The 20006-nt window shown below is 34.4% G+C and overlaps 2 protein-coding genes across 3 annotated transcripts; both read left to right on the top strand.

Annotated features, from left to right (window-relative positions):
- The first annotated feature begins 176 nt into the window (after positions 1-176).
- Positions 177-2995, top strand: hcst (hematopoietic cell signal transducer). Its single transcript, XM_082151002.1, has 5 exons — positions 177-410; positions 867-952; positions 1502-1522; positions 1720-1851; positions 1955-2995. The coding sequence occupies exons 1-5, from the start codon at positions 313-315 to the stop codon at positions 1996-1998; spliced, it is 381 nt and encodes a 126-aa protein (XP_082007128.1). The 5' UTR covers positions 177-312; the 3' UTR covers positions 1999-2995.
- A 1105-nt stretch (positions 2996-4100) lies between these two features.
- tyrobp (transmembrane immune signaling adaptor TYROBP) lies at positions 4101-6029 on the top strand. 2 transcript variants are annotated; one of them, XM_082149471.1, is made up of 5 exons: positions 4101-4391; positions 5243-5263; positions 5364-5522; positions 5604-5668; positions 5816-6029. In XM_082149471.1, exons 1-5 carry the CDS (start codon positions 4346-4348, stop codon positions 5870-5872), a joined length of 348 nt encoding a protein of 115 aa, XP_082005597.1. In that variant the 5' UTR covers positions 4101-4345; the 3' UTR covers positions 5873-6029. The 2 variants fall into 2 exon arrangements, with proteins under 2 accessions (XP_082005597.1, XP_082005596.1); XM_082149470.1 differs by having other exon boundaries at positions 4104-4391; positions 5240-5263.
- The last annotated feature ends 13977 nt before the right edge of the window (positions 6030-20006 follow it).

Below are 20006 nucleotides of genomic sequence, written 5' to 3'. Positions count from 1 at the left end.
ATAAATAATTTAGTTCGGCTGCCGTCACTTTTAAAAATCTATAATCGTTATGTCATCTTATACTGTTTCGGTGGTTCTCTGGAATTAATGCTGTAGGCCTATTGCAACTGAGTTCCAAGTGAATCTAGTTTTATTAAATAAAAATAACATAAGGTAACATTTCTAACGGAGAAAACGGCTCGTTGTTACTGAGAGTAAAGTGCAATTGTTGGATAATAGACAATTCTTTATGGGTGTATTCAGATTTTTGATCCGCCAGCAAATGTCTAATTTAGCCTATTTGGGAGGTGTTCACAGGCTAAACCATCTCCAATGACTCATAAGGGAAAAATAAACCGAGTGGGCGGAAGGTTAATCGAAGAGCAAAATGTCATCAAAGATCAAACGAATTGCTGTACATCACTTCACTGGTAAGCGAGACTCTCTTCGTTGTTTTAAAGTAGCCTTGTATAGCCTCTGTTTTCATTTTAAAATGCGCGTCGAAACATTATAACTCCAATATTGTTTCAAGCGTTCTCTTGTGGTCGTCTTATTTAACTTGACTTGACTGTTTTATTAAATGCTGTGAGACCATATAGCCTACGCTAACGCTTGTGGTAATGTTACATTTTGTTGCAGTCGGTTGCATTACGATAGTTCATTGTCGTCACTTGATTTACCAGATTTATTTGCAGGAAATGTATTGTGCTTGCCTTTATCGTAAATTGAACAACTTGTAGGCGATACATAATAAATTATATAACTTATGACTTAACTTATAGCCTGCGTAAGAAAGTAAATATTAATGTTTAAAAATGTGTTCGATTATAGGCGCTGTTCTCTGCGTTTTTGCATATTTTTCTAATTTGGACATTTTCTCATGTTAGGTTTGGTGAAAGAACAAGATCACCCAATTTTCAAACACAGGAAATGACAAAGAACGGTCTTACATTTTTTTTCCTCTCTATGTTGGGTAGGTGAGACTTTTTTTTTTCCACCTCTTCCTCTCCTGTTGTTTGAGACCACCGTGCATTGCATATTTGCAGCAATATCCTGTTAGATGTGGGCACTCTGCGGATGCAGATGAACAGTGTGTGTTTATTTTTTTATTTTTTTTATTTATTGTTTAGTTTTCTTTATATACTTTTTGTGTTTAGGTCACATTGATACACTGTAAAAAAAAATTACATCCCCAAGTCAAAAATTTCTAGTGACTGATAACATCTAAATTTTTCAATTAGTCTGACGTATTATTTCTCATTGAGCCAATGTTAACAGACTATTGCAACAAGAAATGCACTTGGGCCAATTAAAAAATGTAGATGTGACCAGTCACTAGAAAATTTTGACTTGGAGAGGTTAGACATTTTTTACAGTGTAATTGTGGTGGCCATCATTTAATGACTGTTGTTATCTTGCTGCAGTTTTTCTAAAACTTGATTACCATATATTTTTACATCACTATAAAAAGTAGACCTATCTACATTACATGTGTTTCTTTTTCTCCCTAACCTTTATGAAGCTATGGTCAGTGCTGTTGAAGGTAAGAATTTATATTGTGAGCTTTGTGTTTTGGTTAGCATGTTCAGTCAGTTAGGCTACATTCAAATAAGCATATAAATCCTATAGATATTCGACTGACTCCTGCACAGTATACTGTACCTGTTTACATTTCTTTATATGAATGTTTTTAACAGGATGTGTACGGTATTTCATATACACCGTTACTCTTTCCCATAGACAAAGGCTCATGCTATGGCATCAGCTCTGGCACTATGGCAGGTATTATATTCGCTGATGTTGCGGTGACGATCATCATTGTTTCTACCACCTATTGGTATGCCAGCAAGCGCAGACAAAAGAAAGAAAAAGGTCAGAAATTGGGCACACGCTTCTTATTTCTCTAGCAATCCTGTAATTGTCATATAAGTGCACAGAAGACATTTAACATGCTTGTGTTGATGTATTTTTTTAGCTGACGAAGTCTACATGAATGTCAGAGCAAACTGCAAAACATGAGGATCTTTTGAAGACTGACATGAACTACGGAAGACTCACTGACATTTAATATCATATGACATAACCGTTTTAATACACGGCTCTGCACTCTTAAGTGTTCTTGTGATAGTTATCTTGTACATATGACAAAATTAAGTTATCTGTCATTCAAAATCCTATGGAAACTAAGATTATTAACTCGATCTAGTAGATTATCAACAGCAATAACTGCAGTGAGGAAAAACACTGCCAGCTAGTGGATAGTTCTGTCTCACTACTATTTTCTTGCTCTAGGATTAAGTGACTTAAAATGTAATATAATCAAGCTTTCTGAAACTTGTAACTGGATTATAAAAAATACAAAAAAACAATTCCCTCATTGGCATCATAGCTTAATATGCAAAAAAAATGCTTATTAATTCTTATATTCTGCTTCACTGTTTGGTATTCTGTATAATGTCTATGCATATAATTAAACAATCAATAAATCTTAGATTTTTTTTATAAAGTGGATTTATGAATTGATTTGATCTTATTCAGACCTTAGTTTCTGTAGTCATGTCAAAGCAATTACTAAATCAGCATACTATCATCTGAAAAATATTGCAAGAATTATATGCTTTGTTTCCAGACAAGACTTAGAGGAACTTGTGCATGCTTTCATCACCAGCAGAGATCAGAGATCAGATGTGCTCCTACAGTAGTCACATTCAAATCCAGACTCAAAACACTTCTGTTTAGCTGTGCATTTACTGAATGAGCACTGTGTCGCTGTTCGTCCGACTGTTTGTACTGTACCGTATTTAATTTTATTTTTCTAAACTGTTTTAATTATTCTTATTTCTTTTTATTATTTTAATTTCTTCTATGTAAAGCACTTTGAATTGCCATTGTGTATGAAATGTGCTATATAAATAAACTTGCCTTGCCTTCTGCACAACACAAAATGTATTTTGCAAGTGTGTATTGCAGATTTTTAAATGGAGATTAAAATTTGCTTTGTTCTCTCTGTTATCTATCTTGACTTTCTCCAATCACATTTGTTCTGAGCTGATAACTGAACACAAGAAAAGGCGTTCATTTCTGCGGACTGTTAGCCCACAAAATATCTGCAAAGAAGAAAAACGTGTCCTGGCTGTACATATGTGCTTTTACATAAGCATGTTCTTGTTGTTATAAATTTGAAAAGTATCAAATGACTGTGCTCTGGAATCTCCCAGAAATTCCTGTGTCTAAAACAAGCACAAGACTCTGACTCCTCCACCAGAAAAAAAAGTGGAAGTAGAAATAAATCTTTACCGTTTTCGCCACTTAAATTTCTAGATTTATTTGCAATTATCAATAAAATGTAATAATTCTGTCACCAATGTAGATTTGATAAGGATATTTTGGAATACTATAAATTGTTTAAAGTCTTAATTTAAATACTTTAACACTTTTATGCTGTCTGTTTGCTTACAAAAATGTGGATTCAATATTTACATAGCGACAATATAATAGCATATGTATCATACCCGCAATGTCCATTGAAATGCATTTAAAATCTTCATATTATCACCCAGTATATAAATACAAATGTCAAAATGTTTATGTTTTTAATATTATGCATGCAACTAAGCATAATAATCTTTAAAAAGCTCAAGTGTTTTAAGGCAAAGGTCATCAGATTGTGACTGTACCTCATCAGTTAGTTTGTCTTCTTAACAGGGCAGATCTTAAGGTGAGAATGAAGTACACACCTTTATCACTGAAGCACACGTTGCTAAGAAAAACATTTTTAAATAAAATGGTAAGTGGAACAGGATATAGGGTTTTTTTCTACCTGTTTGAGGGGATCAGATATTGGCTTTAGTAGTCACATCCTGTGCAGTGAGACTTTTAACCGCATTAACAGCCAGGTCCCTCTCATTAGCCGCTTACTCACAAACCTAACTTACTGTGAAGTGCAACTACATAAGAAGGGCATTCTAAAAATACATCTTTTCAGTGTCATGTAAATGAACTGTATCCTCAGATTTAGTTTCCAATGTATTTTAATCTTTAAGGCTAGAAATAGCCTATATATTCTAACATTGACAGGATAAAATGTAGAACTATAGGTGTGTGTGGGGATGTAGGTGAGAGAGCAAGAGACTTACCTCAGATAGCTCAAGCACATGTTGCTCCTCCCCAGTATCCTTTGGTTCTATTTTGATGGATGGTGATAAGTCATCAACACATACTCAGTGATTTTTCACACACAGGCAGTTTCCATATAATCACTGTGATATTCAAGGTTTTCTAGCTCACAGCCAGAAAGGCATTTTGCGCTGTTTTAAAGAAACCTCAAGTCAGGGCTGCACCAACCCTGAGTAATTCTGTGCTCATAATGAGAAGGATTCTATACCTAATGGTCCCTATGAATGGACTTTTTGGTGAGTACAAACTTTCATAGGTTTTAAGTATAAATGAACTTAGATAAACTGATTTTTATATTGTTCTCCAATATAAATCATCAGCATTAAAATTACCAGTTTTCTCTGGAGTCAGTTATACTTTGGCGAATATTTCCTGTCTTTGAACCACAATTAAGACATTTCAATGGTTAAAGAGACTTTTGGCATACTTTTCACTACAAAACTCAAGATAACTCAAGATGGTAATTCAATAAATAACAATAGAGAAAGCATAAAAAGACTTGCTTTTTTTCATGTACATGAAATTCATGTATATGTCATGTATATATTCTAAATTGAATACATAAATATTAAATAAGTATATATTGTATGTAATATCTTATTAATAATCATTAACTGGTTGATATGGCATAGCATCTTTCTCCTTTTAAGTGTTCCATCAAATATAAATAGGCAGTATCAGTTTAATGGGGCTGCAAAAAATTGAATTGCAGAACTATTTTTGTATGTTTTTTGATTGTAGTTTTATGTGTACTTGCACACTGTGAAAACTTTTATGATCAACAAGTTATGACAACATGTTTTTACATTGCTTTAACTCATAAAAAACAAGTAAAGCAATTTTCAAAATCATATTATATCAGTTATAAAAATATAAAACATCTTTTTTTAAAGTCAGTTTAATGTAATTTAAGTTGAAATGACTTAAACATCCAAGTTGATTGTACTTAAAAATTTAAGGTAGCAACTTTTTTTTTTCTTTACAGTTTGCAAGTAATCAAGATGAAATGGCATTTTTAATTCTGTCGATTGATTTGAGAGCATGCTATAATACAATTTTTCTTTTCCCTTCTCACTTTCATCAGCAGGCTTTGTTGAAGGGAATCAAGGTAATAATTCCTCCAAAGATCTTTAAAATTCAGCTGAATCTTTTTTTTTTTTTTTTTTTCATATGAGCATTAGTGTGCCAATGTGTTTTCTGATTCTCAGACTGCAGTTCATGTTACCAGTTGGACATTGGAGTGATTATTGGGATCATCACGTGTGACATCATCCTCACGCTCCTCATCGCTCTCTCAGTCTACTGCTTTGTTTCCCATCAGAAGAGGAGAGGCAGTTTACATGCGCAGACCAGTTGCTATGGGTCAGGTATGTCTGTTTGTTAGAGAAATCAAAAAATAATCACGACAATGAGTTCCAGTCAAAGTGACACATTTTTCTGATGTTAAGGCAAAGCAAAAAATCACCAGCCATCAATGAGGTCAAAGACAATTGAAGCAGAATCACCTTATCAGGTAAACTGAGCAATATCAGGTTACTGTGTATATATAAATCAGTATTTATTATAAATGCAAAGTATTTGTGAGTTTTAAAACCAATTTTGGTTAAATCTCAACGTAAATGTGTTTATGCATGTACTAATTTTCAAAATGGTTTGACAGGAACTTTATGGAGTCCAGTCAGATATATACAGTGATCTTCAGCAGTATCGGAAATGAGATGACCGCGTGACATGTAATGTTAATAATGGGTCACGTACACACCCAAGAATATTTGGAGATTGCATAGGTTCATTAAGTTGTCAAACTGCATCATACAAATGTGTATTTACCCTAAATAAGCTATAGACAGTAATTGATTTATGCAAACAATTAATTTTTTTTTTAAATTATTTTAATTGGTTGTGGCATACATTTAAAAACATGAATATAAATAAATAAATGTTCATGGTTTATGGAAATGAAATGATCTTCAAAAATTTGTATTCTACATTTTTTATATAGCTGTCACAGTTATTGTCATTTTTATTTATTCATAATAGATCTTTGTAATGAAACTATATCAATATATAATTCCCTTGTTCTTCATGAATAAATAAATATGTTTTATTTTGATTGTGTGGCCTTTGCTCATTTTTTGGCTGCTTTTTATAGACAACAAGTGGGGTAGAAAGATGCATGAAGCCGCACCGATCTTGCACTGTTTTTTTTGTGTGTGTGTGTGGCTAAGGAAGTGGACACTGTGTATATAGCGGACCTGTTTAGAAATCGCATGACCGCAGTGAGTCAGTTAGACAAAAGGGACTTCTTTTTTTTTTTTTTGTGATGATGAATGTCTTAAGTCCTGAATTTTAAATCCTGAATTTCCTGAATCCTGAACTTTAAATCCTGAAACATAGCTATATGTAGTTATGAGCATTTCCACTATTGCTGATATGTTGCTCTATGTCTATGTAAGTCAAGTGTAATTATATTAAAACAAAGAAAATCAAGGAAATGAAACTGAAGGGTGCTTGACTTGGCTTGGCATAGAGAGCAATTTAAATGTGCTCCAAGATTAAGTGTGACCACTTCAAACGTCCACAAGAGTGCACTATTATCTCAGTGTGCTACATGTCACATCCAGCGTAGGCCTATACTCTGTCTGTCTTCCTATTGTGTTCCTATTATGTCCTATTTTGAAGCTCCTCTCTGTGCACTTTACCTTAATGTCTTCTTGATCTACAACAGATTCAATATTTATATAAATATTTATATAAAATAATGTTTGTCTTTGCAAACAATGGATGTTTTTGTGAATATTCTGAGAAACCTTGAAGTACCAAAAAGCTGATATTTATTTCTAAGACTTGCTGGACTAACAGCCAACTTTGATTCATACTTTGACGTAATAAACCAGATTACACCGAGCCCAAACTGTGAAGCCAGCTTTGTGTTGGTTTTCAAGTAGGCTAGTAGGCCTAATAGGAACAGATTGTTGACAGCATCCAATAGGTTGATAGCAAAATTGTTTTGCAGTTTTAGATTTTGCTATTTGCAAACTTTCACCTCCATAGTGGACTAAAGAGAAAGGAAGTAAAGTTTTAATAATCGTTCTCATTAATATCCACACCACTATAACTACAGTCAACATTTGACGTAGATAAAAAAAATCATCAAAGTTGTCATAAGACAAGAACGGGTATTGTTCAAAATTCATGTATTACTTTTGAAGTGGTTTTGATCCATTTCAAATGTTGACTGTATAACGAGACAGAGGAACGATATCGTTGGAATCACTTTCAGAACGCTTTTCCCCAGCTGATAAACAGTAAAAACATTGACGGACAATCAGAATCCTTTATGCTTTCAAGATCGCGAGCATTTAATGCGACAGGCGACATAACAGCGCACGCTTACGATAAACAGAACGTATAGTATGGAGCTTATAATATGACAAAATGATTTGAATTTGAATTGTGTAAATTTGAATTATTTGCAAGTGTAATCTAACTAAATTGAATTTTAGGTGGTAGTTTAAATAGTTCTGAATTTGATTTTTTTTAAACGAATATTGAACGTTTGAAATTTAACAAATTGAAATGTTTTTATGGCTGAATTTTATAGACATGTATTTTCAAACAGCTAGTTTTTTTGTTCTGAATTCGTATAGTGCAAATATTCAGTTTAAAAAAATACAGATTCAAGTTTTCAAGATGAAGAAATTCGGAACTTCAAATTCAGTTTTCTAAAATTCAAGTTCAAAAATTCAGATCTTACAGAAAGTAGGTCACAGGTCATCCACAGGGAAGAGTAAAGGATCTCAGATAAGTCGAACAGAGCATTTTGGCTGCACTGCAGTAGTTTTCTGCCGCAAACGTGGTGGTGGTTCAAGAGAATCCGTGTATCTTTCGTTCAGTCGTTTTTTAATTTAATATTAAGAGTAGAAAAATGTGAAAACAGCTTGAGTATTAGATTTCTTCTAATATTCTAGTAATAATAGTCCGCTGCAGCAGTTGCACGGAGCTTACAAAACGCGTGTATTGCAACTATAGGCTACATTTAATTTTCTCATCAAACAACTAGACTAACGAATGGCTCGGCACAACAGAAGAGCTTAGACAGGGCTTTCTCTCTGTGTAGACCAGCAGTTGGTCTGAATTTGCTATAACCTATAGCCTATTTTCTCGACTGTATAGGCTAAGTCACGTTTTATCATGAAACACGCTGTGATTTATTCCAAAGTGACTCAGGCATATATAATGCATTTAACGTTAAATAATCTAAATGTTGACTTTCAAAAGTAGGCGCGCCAAGAAGGCTATTCTCTGTATTTTGGAAATGTATTTCAGGGAAATGTTTGGAGTAGGACTGTGTGCGGCACAGCTTGCCCTTCATATTGTACAACAGACCAATTAAATTATGCAGAATAACTTTTTATATGTTTGGTTGACTGTGTTTCATTTTGATAATGAGCAGTCTGCGATATGAAGCAACGCCAGAACTGATATCCTACTATGTTGTGTGAGAGCGCGATGCGCTGGCGCCATCACTTGGATTTGTTCCACTGCTGGGAAATAACTTAATACTCTGTTATTTAGTCATACAGATAATATGACATCATCCGAAACAGTAAAATGTATATTTTTATTTGTGTACATTCAAAATAACTACAAAATATAATGCCATTGAAAAATAAATAAAACAACATGATGCGCTGCTTTAGCGCGTCTCGGTCTCTTTAGATCTTTCTGGCGCTCACCAAAAATGAACCAAAATACAGAGAATAGCCTTCTTAGCGCGCCTACTTTTGAAAGTCAACATTTAGATTATTTAACGTTAAATGCATTATATATGCCTGAGTCACTTTGGAATAAATCACAGCGTGTTTCATGATAAAATGTGACTTAGCCTATACAGTCGAGAAAATAGGCTATAGGTTATAGCAAATTCAGACCAACTGCTGGTCTACACAGAGAGAAAGCCCTGTCTAAGCTCTTCTGTTGTGCCGAGCCATTCGTTAGTCTAGTTGTTTGATGAGAAAATTAAATGTAGCCTATAGTTGCAATACACGCGTTTTGTAAGCTCCGTGCAACTGCTGCAGCGGACTATTATTACTAGAATATTAGAAGAAATCTAATACTCAAGCTGTTTTCACATTTTTCTACTCTTAATATTAAATTAAAAAACGACTGAACGAAAGATACACGGATTCTCTTGAACCACCACCACGTTTGCGGCAGAAAACTACTGCAGTGCAGCCAAAATGCTCTGTTCGACTTATCTGAGATCCTTTACTCTTCCCTGTGGATGACCTGTGACCTACTTTCTGTAAGATCTGAATTTTTGAACTTGAATTTTTGAACTTGAATTTTAGAAAACTGAATTTGAAGTTCCGAATTTCTTCATCTTGAAAACTTGAATCTGTATTTTTTTAAACTGAATATTTGCACTATACGAATTCAGAACAAAAAAACTAGCTGTTTGAAAATACATGTCTATAAAATTCAGCCATAAAAACATTTCAATTTGTTAAATTTCAAACGTTCAATATTCGTTTAAAAAAAATCAAATTCAGAACTATTTAAACTACCACCTAAAATTCAATTTAGTTAGATTACACTTGCAAATAATTCAAATTTACACAATTCAAATTCAAATCATTTTGTCATATTATAAGCTCCATAGTTATGGTGGGTTGGCATGGTCACTACTCGTTATAGTTCTCTTTAGTTATAGTTCTTGGTGTGAACGGGCCTTTAAACGAATTCCCGCAATCCCGCTATAGCGTGCTTTTCTGCAATGTCACATTTCGGAACACATCTTTTTGCAACTATAGATTGTAACAAACAATCGATCTTGCATAGCTAGACGCGCCTTCGTTCAGGTAGCCTAGTTGATTCGGGCCTAATGGCAAGTGTTTACTATAGCTATCATTCAGCAGATTTTGTCTTCCACATAGGGCCTAGTTATTCTCCCTCAGTTCTGTTCCATGTATCATGGAAAAGTCAAATACAAACTAAACTTTATGAATTTGGGGTTGTTTTTTATAATTACAATTTTAATTCAGTGGCGTGTATATGAGTGCATATTTAATGATTCTGAGTAAAAGCTATTTGTTTGCAGGACATATGGACAAACAAAGAGAGTGTTCAGATGAAACTAGGTTAAGCTAATCTTTTAATAATCTTACATCAGGGTTTTTTTTTTTTTTTTTTTCTAATAGGATTTCAAACACTTTCTTTTGCATCCTGTGCACTATTTACCCAAAGCCTGGCATGCTCGAACTACTCAGAAAGAAACAGCAGGAACATATTCAGAGAAAGAAACCCAATTATTTTCTGAATTTGGTTTGGTTTGTTTGCTTAATTTTTTTCTCAGTGTGAGAGGAAATCTACCATACATATTTGAGTATTTACAAACTGTTTTCAACTTTTGATTTACATTTGAGTGTGCAGTATCCCTGCTTTTCTTCATCCTTCTTATCTATTTGAAATATATGGAATGACAAACTGTTTGACTTCATCTAACCATAGTTTACGCTGTTGGTATGTGCTGGGCAGGACAAATAGAGGAGGAGTGTGGCATCTATCCTGACCTTGGCAGCCAGTTGCCAGCTTCAGGCTTATGTATCTTGATAATTTATCAGACTATGAAAACACATTCCGTAACTGAACCCACAAGCACAACAAATAGAGTTTATGTCTTAAAATAAAGTAGACTTACTCTGAATGCTTGTTCTGGTGAATGTATATGAGGTATACATTCATGTGGCTGTTGTAATCTTAATCCATGGCTTGAAACGTTCCAGGAATGGAAGAATTATACATATTATATAAAGCAAAATTTTGTCGTTCTTCTCTCATACAAACACACTTGTAAATCTAAGTTTTTTTTATTTATTGTTTTTATATACAGTTTATATTAATTATAAATACTATGCACTGACTCAAAGCCATACCCAACCCTTAAAAAAATAAATTGTTGTATTTTTAGAATTAAATGTTTTTTTTAAATTGATACTTTATTGATATATCAATTTCACAATTGAGGACATGCCCCTAGAGACAATGAATCCCAAAAAAAGAGAGTGGGGACATGAAATTTGCTCTTTTCCGGTTTGACAAAGAGTCCATTCCTCAGCAGTTGAAACAGGACGAGTCGACATGCTCTTGATAGCAACGAGAGAAGATGAGAATATCATCAAGATAAATAAATACAAACTTGTTTAGCATATCTTGTAGCACATCATTAATAAGAGCCTGAAACACGTCTGGAGCATTGACTAGCCCAAAGGGCATTACCTGATATCATAGCCATTTGGAGTGTTAAAAGCCGCCTTCCTCTCATCTCCTTCTCGTATCCTAACAAGGTGGTAGGCGTTCCAAAGGTCTAATTTTGTGAAAATGGTCGCCCCTTGTAGGATTTCGAAGGCAGTGGTCATTAGTGGCAATGGGTAGCGGTTCTTTACCGTGATGTGATTAAGGCCCCGGTAATCAATGCAAGGCCAAAGTTCGCCATCCTTCTTGCCCACGAAAAAGAAGCCAATTTCTGCCAGTGATGTAGATGGATGGATGAATCCGCTGTTAAGAGCATCATTGACATATTCCTCCATGGCAGCTCTTCTCTGGGGCAGAGAGGGAAAAATTCTCCCTCGATAAGGGCAGGAAGTATCGGCAGCAACTCGGAAAAAGAACAGAGAGAGAGACCTGAAATACCACAATTAGTGCACCAACCAGTCACTACCCTAGCGGTCCAATCTACATGTGGATTGTGAAGGGATAACTATGGGAAGCCAATAATTAAAAGGAACTCTGGTGAATGAATAAAGAAAAACTGTCTCTTCTCCTTATGCAGCCAGTTTGAAGATGGAGGGGTGTAGTGCAATGGCTTACCTGACCATTCAATATGGTCAGGGGTTCTTGAAGAGAGATGGGCTGAACTTCAGGTGTCTGTCCAATGTAAAGTCTCTCTCGAATGCAGTTGTCCACCCAGCAGTGTCAATAAGGGACTCTAAATTGTATTAAATTGTAATTGCATTTACTAAATTAAATGATCTTTAATAATAAATTGTAATAATCAAAATTGTATTCATATTTGTATTATTGTATTAATACTCATGTTTTTACTGTATTTTTCTGATCAAATAAATGCATTTAATAAATAAAAATACAATTTACTATACCCTACCCCTAAACCAAGCTCTCACAGAACCTATAGACATTATTAGATTTAAAACAAGCCACAATTTGGCTGATATTCAGCCCTTTACGTTAGTGAGACCACCTTGCTAAGTGATCACACAAGTCAGTTTTCAACATATTCAACTGGGATGGCATTAAGTGTTTATATAGCCAAGCAAGCGTACACACACACACACACACACACACACACAACTGGCAACTGGCTGGAATTATGGAATCATTCTATGACCTTTTACTGAGCACACAAGCCTTAAATATACCTTTGTAAATCCCTCCCTGCATAACCCAACAGGGTTGATACTGAACTGCTGTTAGTTCCCCATTTTTTCATCTGGTTGCACTGATGTTATTTTTAAGAAATCTTATTGTGCAACTGTTTGAAACACACAGTTCAGAAAATCAGTAATCAGTAATCTGATGGTAACAGGGTGAGTGAATGTGGTGCTGTAAAAGCTTGGGTGCTGTAATTAGCTTAATGCCTCGTTATCTTCCTGCCCTCCCCATCGCTACATTATGAGGCCTGGTCTTCTAAGGGAGATTGGGTGCCCTGTCAAATCAAACAAACTCCCTCCGTGTTAGCACTCGGCTGGCTGGTGTTGATAAAATAGAAAAAAACATCATGCTGATGGGAGAGGATTCCAGCAAACCAACACCAGCAAGTAGAGCTAATTCATCTTCACTGATTTACCGATGATGGACAAAATAGCCAGTAGGCTTTAGTTATGTCATTGCTATGCACCACAATTAGCTATTTTGCTAGCCACTAGCAGACGTTATTGGGGGAGGGTCATTCTCATTCGAGAAAGTATTTGATTTGACAAAAATCGTCATCAATATTTTTGATTAAATGTGTATATATATTTACATTTACATTTACATTTAGTCATTTAGCAGACGCTTTTATCCAAAGCGACTTACAAATTAGGACTAAATTAAGCGAGTCATCATGAAGAGGCAAAAAAACAACAACAACACAAGAAGTGCTCAAAATACGAAGTTCAGGTATTATTCAGAGTAGCATAAGCCTGATAAGTGATGTTTCAAAGGGAAAGGAATTATTTTTTTATATATTTTTATTATTATTATTATTTTTTATGAGGTTAAGTGCTCACGGAAGAGATTGGTTTTCAGCTGTCTTTTGAATGTTGTCAGGGATTCTGCATTCCGGATGAGGGTGGGGAGAGCGTTATATATATATATATATATATATAGTACCAGTCAAAAGTTTGGAAACATTACTATTTTTAATGTTTTTGAAAGAAGTCTCTTATGCTCATCAAGCCTGCAGTTAAAAAAAAAAAAAAAAAAAAAAACAGTAATATTATGAAATATTATTACAATTTAAAATAATGGTTCTCTTTTTTAATATATTTTAAAATGTAATTTATTTTTGTGATGCAAAGCTGAATTTTCATCAGCAAGTACTCCAGTCTTTGGTGTCTTATGATCCTTCAGAAATCATTCTAATATGATGATTTGATACTCAGTTATTATCAATGATGGAAACAGTTTACGCTGTTTAATATATTTTTTTGGAATACTTTTTTCAGGATTCATTGATGAGTAAAACGTTAACAGCATTTATTCATAAAAACAGCATTTATTCAAAATAAAAACATTTCTAACAATATAAATCGTTACCATCACCTTTTATCAATTTAACGCATCCTTGTTGAATTAAAGTACTAATTTCTTTAAAAAAAAAAAGTTATTGTTCCCAAACTTTTGAACGGTAGTGTATATTGTTACAAAAGATTTCTATTCTAAATAAATACAGTTCTTTTTAACTTTTTATTCATCAAATAATCCTGAAAAAAGTATCTCAGGTTATAAAAAAAATATTAAGCAGCACAACTGTTTCCAACATTGATCATAAATCATCATATTAGACTCATTTCTGAAGGATCATAAGACACCAAAGACTGGAGTACTTGCTGATGAAAATTCAGCTTTGCATCAGAAAAATAAATTACATTTTAAAGTATATTAAAAAAGAGATCCATTATTTTAAATTGTAATAATATTTCATAATATTACTGTTTTTTTTTGTTTTTGTTTTTTTAACTGCAGGCTTGATGAGCATAAGAGACTTCTTTCAAAAACATTAACAATAGTAATGTTTCCAAACTTTTGACTGGTACTGTATATATATATATCATAATCACCTTTTTGTAAATAGGGCCTACACTTAAAACTAGGTGGCTTCAAATCTTATAAACCTAATAAAATAATATATACACTTAATAAAAATATTGTTATTATTATTATCTTTCTTCAAATGTAATTGAAAAGTTCTATTGGTAAATTTGTCATTACCCTTTTCATTTGCATGAAAATTGCATATGAAGAAAGATGAAAGAAGCCAGAAAAAACAGGAGTCTCCATAGCACGTTTCAGTACATGGGGTCAAGTGAAATAGTTCACTCTATCAAAGTTTCTGACCCAATTTAGATTTTTCCTGAGCCAGTGCTGGGAAATAGATTGGATAATTTGATTCTGACTTGCCCTGGTAATTTTCCGCCTCTGTAAGTGTGTGTATAGGGTGTGTATTTGTAGAGAGCACTACATTGTTCACTGGCAGTGAGTAAAGGAGTGTTGTGTGACTAAAGTGCCAGTCAGAGTGAGCTGGGCGAATACGTGTCACATTGATGATCCTTGGCCTGAAAAAAGTCAGTAACAGGGTCATCCTCTTAACTTGTCAGAACACTGGAGCTTTGCAAACTGACAGGGCCTAAGGGGCATATTCAAAGTGGTCTCTCATTTTCCTGCTTCTCATTTATTGAAGTTGTTTAAAGCATCCGTGGTAGGCTTGATGCAATGTCAGGACTTGTGAATCTCCAAAATCAGTACACAAAATGTGTGTTTGCACTTGTTTATGATGGAGTTTTATAAGAAAAGGGCACAAATTCACTGCCCCTGATCCTTCTTTCTGCTTGAACTGAGGCCGAGTTCTTCAGCACACTGGATGGTTCTGACACCCTCTTTCACTGAGGGTATTAAAACCTAGTCATAAAGAGCGTCATTCACTGCCTCTGTTGCTCTGCATCATGGGGGCACATCAATGGCTCACCAGTGACTGGCCACAAATTAGCCAGACAAAAAACATAGGGTGCTGAACGGCTGGCTGTGCTCTGGCAAATATGGGATTAGAGAAGATTCAGGATATGACACAAAAGGGAAGGATGAGTGTCAGAGGAAGCGGAAAAAAGAGCAATGGATGGATTTAAAACTTCATCTGATGCTTGTGCAGCAGGCCATGAATATCATGTCATGAATGAATGGCTGAGGTTTCATCATGACTCAGCATTTTGTCAATCCCAGACAGATGGCTTTCGTCAACAGCAAGTCATAGGCCTGTGCTGTATTTTTAGAATTAAAAGTTAGTTTAGCACTCATAGAACACATGATGAAGAAGTGTTTTCTGTCCTGGCCTTGACTTTCTGAAAACTCAGAGACATTATGGCAGAGTGCTCTCGAGAGAATGGCTTTGACTGGTACGGTGCAAACGCCTTAAGTATTCTTTGGCCAAGGAAATCCTGGAAGCTGTACAGCTCTTCTGATAAGATGTTTCCTGGAACACATTGTTGTGCTCACTGGAATACAGGAGGAACAGGACTGTTCTGTCCGTTACCAAATAATTGATTCAGTGTCTCCAGGTAATATCTTTTTCTATTGTGATATGTTTCTTAGGGAGTTGCTCTGATTGATGACTCTTTTTTACAATCCATTCTTCCTGTGGGCCTGTACAGACTGTCCAAACTTAAATGCTCACTTTAACATATACAGAATTTGAATTTAAATGATGGAAAAAAACATAAGAGCAGTCAACACAACAGCTCAGTTGCATATTTATAAATGTCTTTTTTATTTATTTATTTTGTTAGGTAAGGCTTCCTAGCGCTGCCTCTCCTGTGTCCCTGAGCTTTCCCAGCTATTCCCAACAATTGTCTGAAGCATTTTCACAAGGATCCGAGGAAGGGTGTTGTACTTCCTCTTGTTCCTCTTATTGTATAAGCAGATAAAAGTCAGAATATCCTTATCTGTACTGAGGAAAATGGCCATTTTGTAAACCATGTGAACCCAAAACCTTATGGTTTTATTATTTTATTTATTTATTAAGTTCTTCTAAAAGCTAAGTCTGCTTTGTCTCAGTTTGTTTAGTTAATACACCTCAGACCAGTGCTTCAATACATTTTATTCCACCATCTCTCACAATTCCTTGCCAGTGTCAACTAGCTAAAGTGCAAATAATTCTTTCCATTTTGCTCTTCCTTTACATGCCATTGGATATATAAAGATTGAATCTGTCTTTTACTTGCGGGAGACAGTTTTGATTGCTGTTGGGAGTGTAATGATCCCATGTAATTAGTCTCACAATAAATTGCAATAACACATTTCACAGCTGGGAGATGTAGCTTTGTTGCACTGGAATAATCTTCCCTGGAAATGAAAGACTTATTTAGTGTCTGATGCATGTTTTAACACTTCCTGAGAAATATTATCATTATGTGAAACTGAAATGTATTAAGTTACGGACCAACACAACTAACATCATGTTAAATCCAAACGATTGATTCACATTCAAATTGGATACAAATTGTACTTTTTCTGAACTAAAAGAATCGGTCATACAGGTTATGATAACAAGATATCCTATACCCACAAGTCTATTGTTATGCAGTGCTGCATTTTTTTAATTCATTTTTTGGGGGGAAAATGCCATCCCAAGGTTTTTATTTCCAAGAAAAATGCTTCATTTCCATTGGTTGTTAAACAAGAAAATTTTCGTCATACCTATTTGTGTGAAGCGAATGATGAGATCGAAATGTTTACTTTATTTAGTCTTAATCTGGTCACATTTCTGCTTCTTCACAATTTCTTCCCAAATGTCCATAAAACACACACACATAAAACCCTGAAGAGATAAGATGTGCTTTGAATTTCATGATACAAATGGTCATAAATGGTCTTAATTCTAAAAAAAATTCTGCAGGATTACAGCTATTTTAGTCAGGAGAACCTGAATGACTCCTTTCATAGCTCAGCTGCAAACTGGAGTTTAAACCCTCATCAGCAATGGAATTATAGATGACAAAAAAAAAAAAAATCATCAGGACAATACAGCTTATTATTCCTCTTCATTAGCCTTTTTTCCATGAAAGAGGCATTTTTACCAAATTAGCATAATGCTATTGAAATTGATCTTTTTATTCTATGCAGCGATTTAAATTCACATGATCCATTTGAACTTCAGAGAATGAGCAGCAAATTAAAACTGGATCAGTATCAAGAGAATTCATAGATATCAAATCAAAGAGCTGTAAATAATTGTACCGAGTTATGTGGTCTTAAGTATCTCCAGTTATCTCATTTTTATGGCTGTGGTTAAATTATCCATTATATTATTAAAAATATACCAGAATCAGAAGGAGATTTATTGCCAAGTATATTTGCACACAATGAATTTGTTTTGGTGACAGAAGAAGCGCCCAGTGCACAAAGACAAAAACAGTACACAGATAGTAAAATAAGATACATATATATATATATACTGTATATATAAAAATAAACAAAATTGTATGTACATGTGTGCTATATACAAATAGAATAGAATGGAATTAACATGGACTGAAATAAAAAGGTAGAGTATCATAAAATACACACATAAGCTATATATATTCAACAATTCATCTTTTTTTACATTTCCTTTACAATACAAATTTATACATAAATGCTGTTATTATAATATAAAAATGAAATATTGGATGGTCATGTTTGCCTCTTGCTATATCAGTTTAGAAGAGGAGCAGCAGGTGAGTGAATGGATTGCTCTCATTTTCTCTCTCTGGAATTCAGACATGTTTTACTATCACCAGACCTTCTAGTGTAAACAGTCTCAACGTTTCCATGGAAGTGAGAGATGGTATGAGAGTCAGAGCCACAGTCTGACTAACCCAACAAGCCCTGGCAAAGAAAAGGAATTACAAACATGACACATTATAACAGAGTAAGGATATAGGCTGACCAGTTTGTGCATTTGTAACTTACTACCATGATATAATATAAACAGTACGATGTCAAAACAACAGCTCAATCTGAGGGGGAAATCAGTTGTGTACTTATCACTTAACATCCCGTCCTCTTTTATACAGAAAACCTCACCCTGTTGAAGAAGAAGGGCAGTTTGTTTATATGTTGTCTAAGTATTTCCGTGGTAGTCCATAAAATCATTGCACAGAAGACAGCAGTGTGGCCCAATACTTTGTTTGATGTACTGCGTGGTAAAGGAGAGGACAGCTTTATGTGGCTCTTCTCAGAGGATTTGGAGATCAATGTCAGTCACTGGGTAGCTGCAAAGACTCTTTTAAAATAGCTATTTTATAGTTAAGTCTCTTTTGTGTGACCTGTGGAGCATCACACACATTTACAGGCATAATGAGCCAATGAGTAACACAAGTAATATACTGATAAGATCAGAGCTTAATTATTTGTCTAAACCAGCATGGTTATTTGATGAAAGCGGAGTTAAAAACACTTTTTTATGCTTAAATCTGAGTGTAATCAGTCAGTATCTTAAATTAGATGAGAAATTGAGACTTAAATCTAATTAAGACTTCTAGTTTGAGACACTTCAAAAAGCAGCGGTTATCTTTTCTGAGCATCTGTACATCTTATCGAGCACAGTCAACTTCTCAGATCTGTACAGATCCTCTCTTCTTTGGCTAAACAAAACTTTCTGTGGGCAGTATTATCTCACAGATACTACCAACCGGGGGGATCTAAAGTCTGGTATGACGAAACAAAAAGACATCAGAAACTCGGAGCCCACATATTTCTCTCTTATTATGTCCCCTTTTTTCCTTATTGAACAGTTTTATTAAATCCCTGATGGGCAAAACAAAAACAACACAAAAGGCAAATATATGCAGCATGAACATAAGTCAGAAGAAGAGAATGATTAATTTCTGCTTACCCAAAACCTAAAGGGATAGTTCCCCCCAAAATGAAAATTCTATCATTTACTCACCCTCAATGTGTTCTTAACCTGAATTCCTTTCTTCTGTTGAACACAAAAGAAGGTATTTTGAAGAATGTCAGTACAAACAATTAATGGATCCTACTAACTTCCATAGTATATATTTTTTTTTCATTCTACGGAAGTCAATGGTGGTTATTCATTACGTGGCATTATTCCAAATGATTTAAGTAGAATATAATGAAAATCCCAGGGAGAACACAAACTATATCTTCAGAAATCCTTTCCTCTGAACATTTTACACTCTTGGTTATTACTTAAACAATTTTAATCATATTCATAAATGAATGTTTACTTTTTCCCTTTGGGTTGTTTTTCCATCATTAAATGCTTGGATGCTCATGAAATAAATATGATGGAATCAGGAATCATCTCTGGGCAGAAAAAGCTCAGTCGCCATTACCAGACTGGGAAACAAAATCCATCCATCAAACGGAAGAGTTAATCTGAGCTGAACGCTGAAATACATATAAAATGAAAATATCTTCTCTGTGTATGAATGAATAACAGGCTTTAATATACCAAGTTCTGTAGCAAACATATATACGTAGCCTACTTGTTTAGGTAACTGAAGTTGATTAACAGAACGTTGTATTGATTATATCACAATCCTATGTTGAAGAACAAAACCATA

Source organism: Leuciscus leuciscus (assembly GCF_965113295.1).
Source record: "Leuciscus leuciscus genome assembly, chromosome: 20".
In the NCBI taxonomy this organism is placed as follows: domain Eukaryota; kingdom Metazoa; phylum Chordata; class Actinopteri; order Cypriniformes; family Leuciscidae; genus Leuciscus; species Leuciscus leuciscus.
This window is presented reverse-complemented; position numbering and strand designations above follow the sequence as displayed.

Bases quoted from the DNA above. Each gene is read 5' to 3' on its own strand.
- hcst (XM_082151002.1), top strand. From the start codon at position 313: ATGACTCATAAGGGAAAAATAAACCGAGTGGGCGGAAGGTTAATCGAA. The intron at 1,523-1,719 runs GTAAGAATTTAT...TCTTTCCCATAG, and splicing joins TATGGTCAGTGCTGTTGAAG to ACAAAGGCTCATGCTATGGC. The intron at 1,852-1,954 runs GTCAGAAATTGG...GTATTTTTTTAG, and splicing joins CAGACAAAAGAAAGAAAAAG to CTGACGAAGTCTACATGAAT.
- tyrobp (XM_082149470.1), top strand. From the start codon at position 4,346: ATGAGAAGGATTCTATACCTAATGGTCCCTATGAATGGACTTTTTG. The intron at 5,523-5,603 runs GTATGTCTGTTT...TCTGATGTTAAG, and splicing joins GACCAGTTGCTATGGGTCAG to GCAAAGCAAAAAATCACCAG. The intron at 5,669-5,815 runs GTAAACTGAGCA...ATGGTTTGACAG, and splicing joins AAGCAGAATCACCTTATCAG to GAACTTTATGGAGTCCAGTC.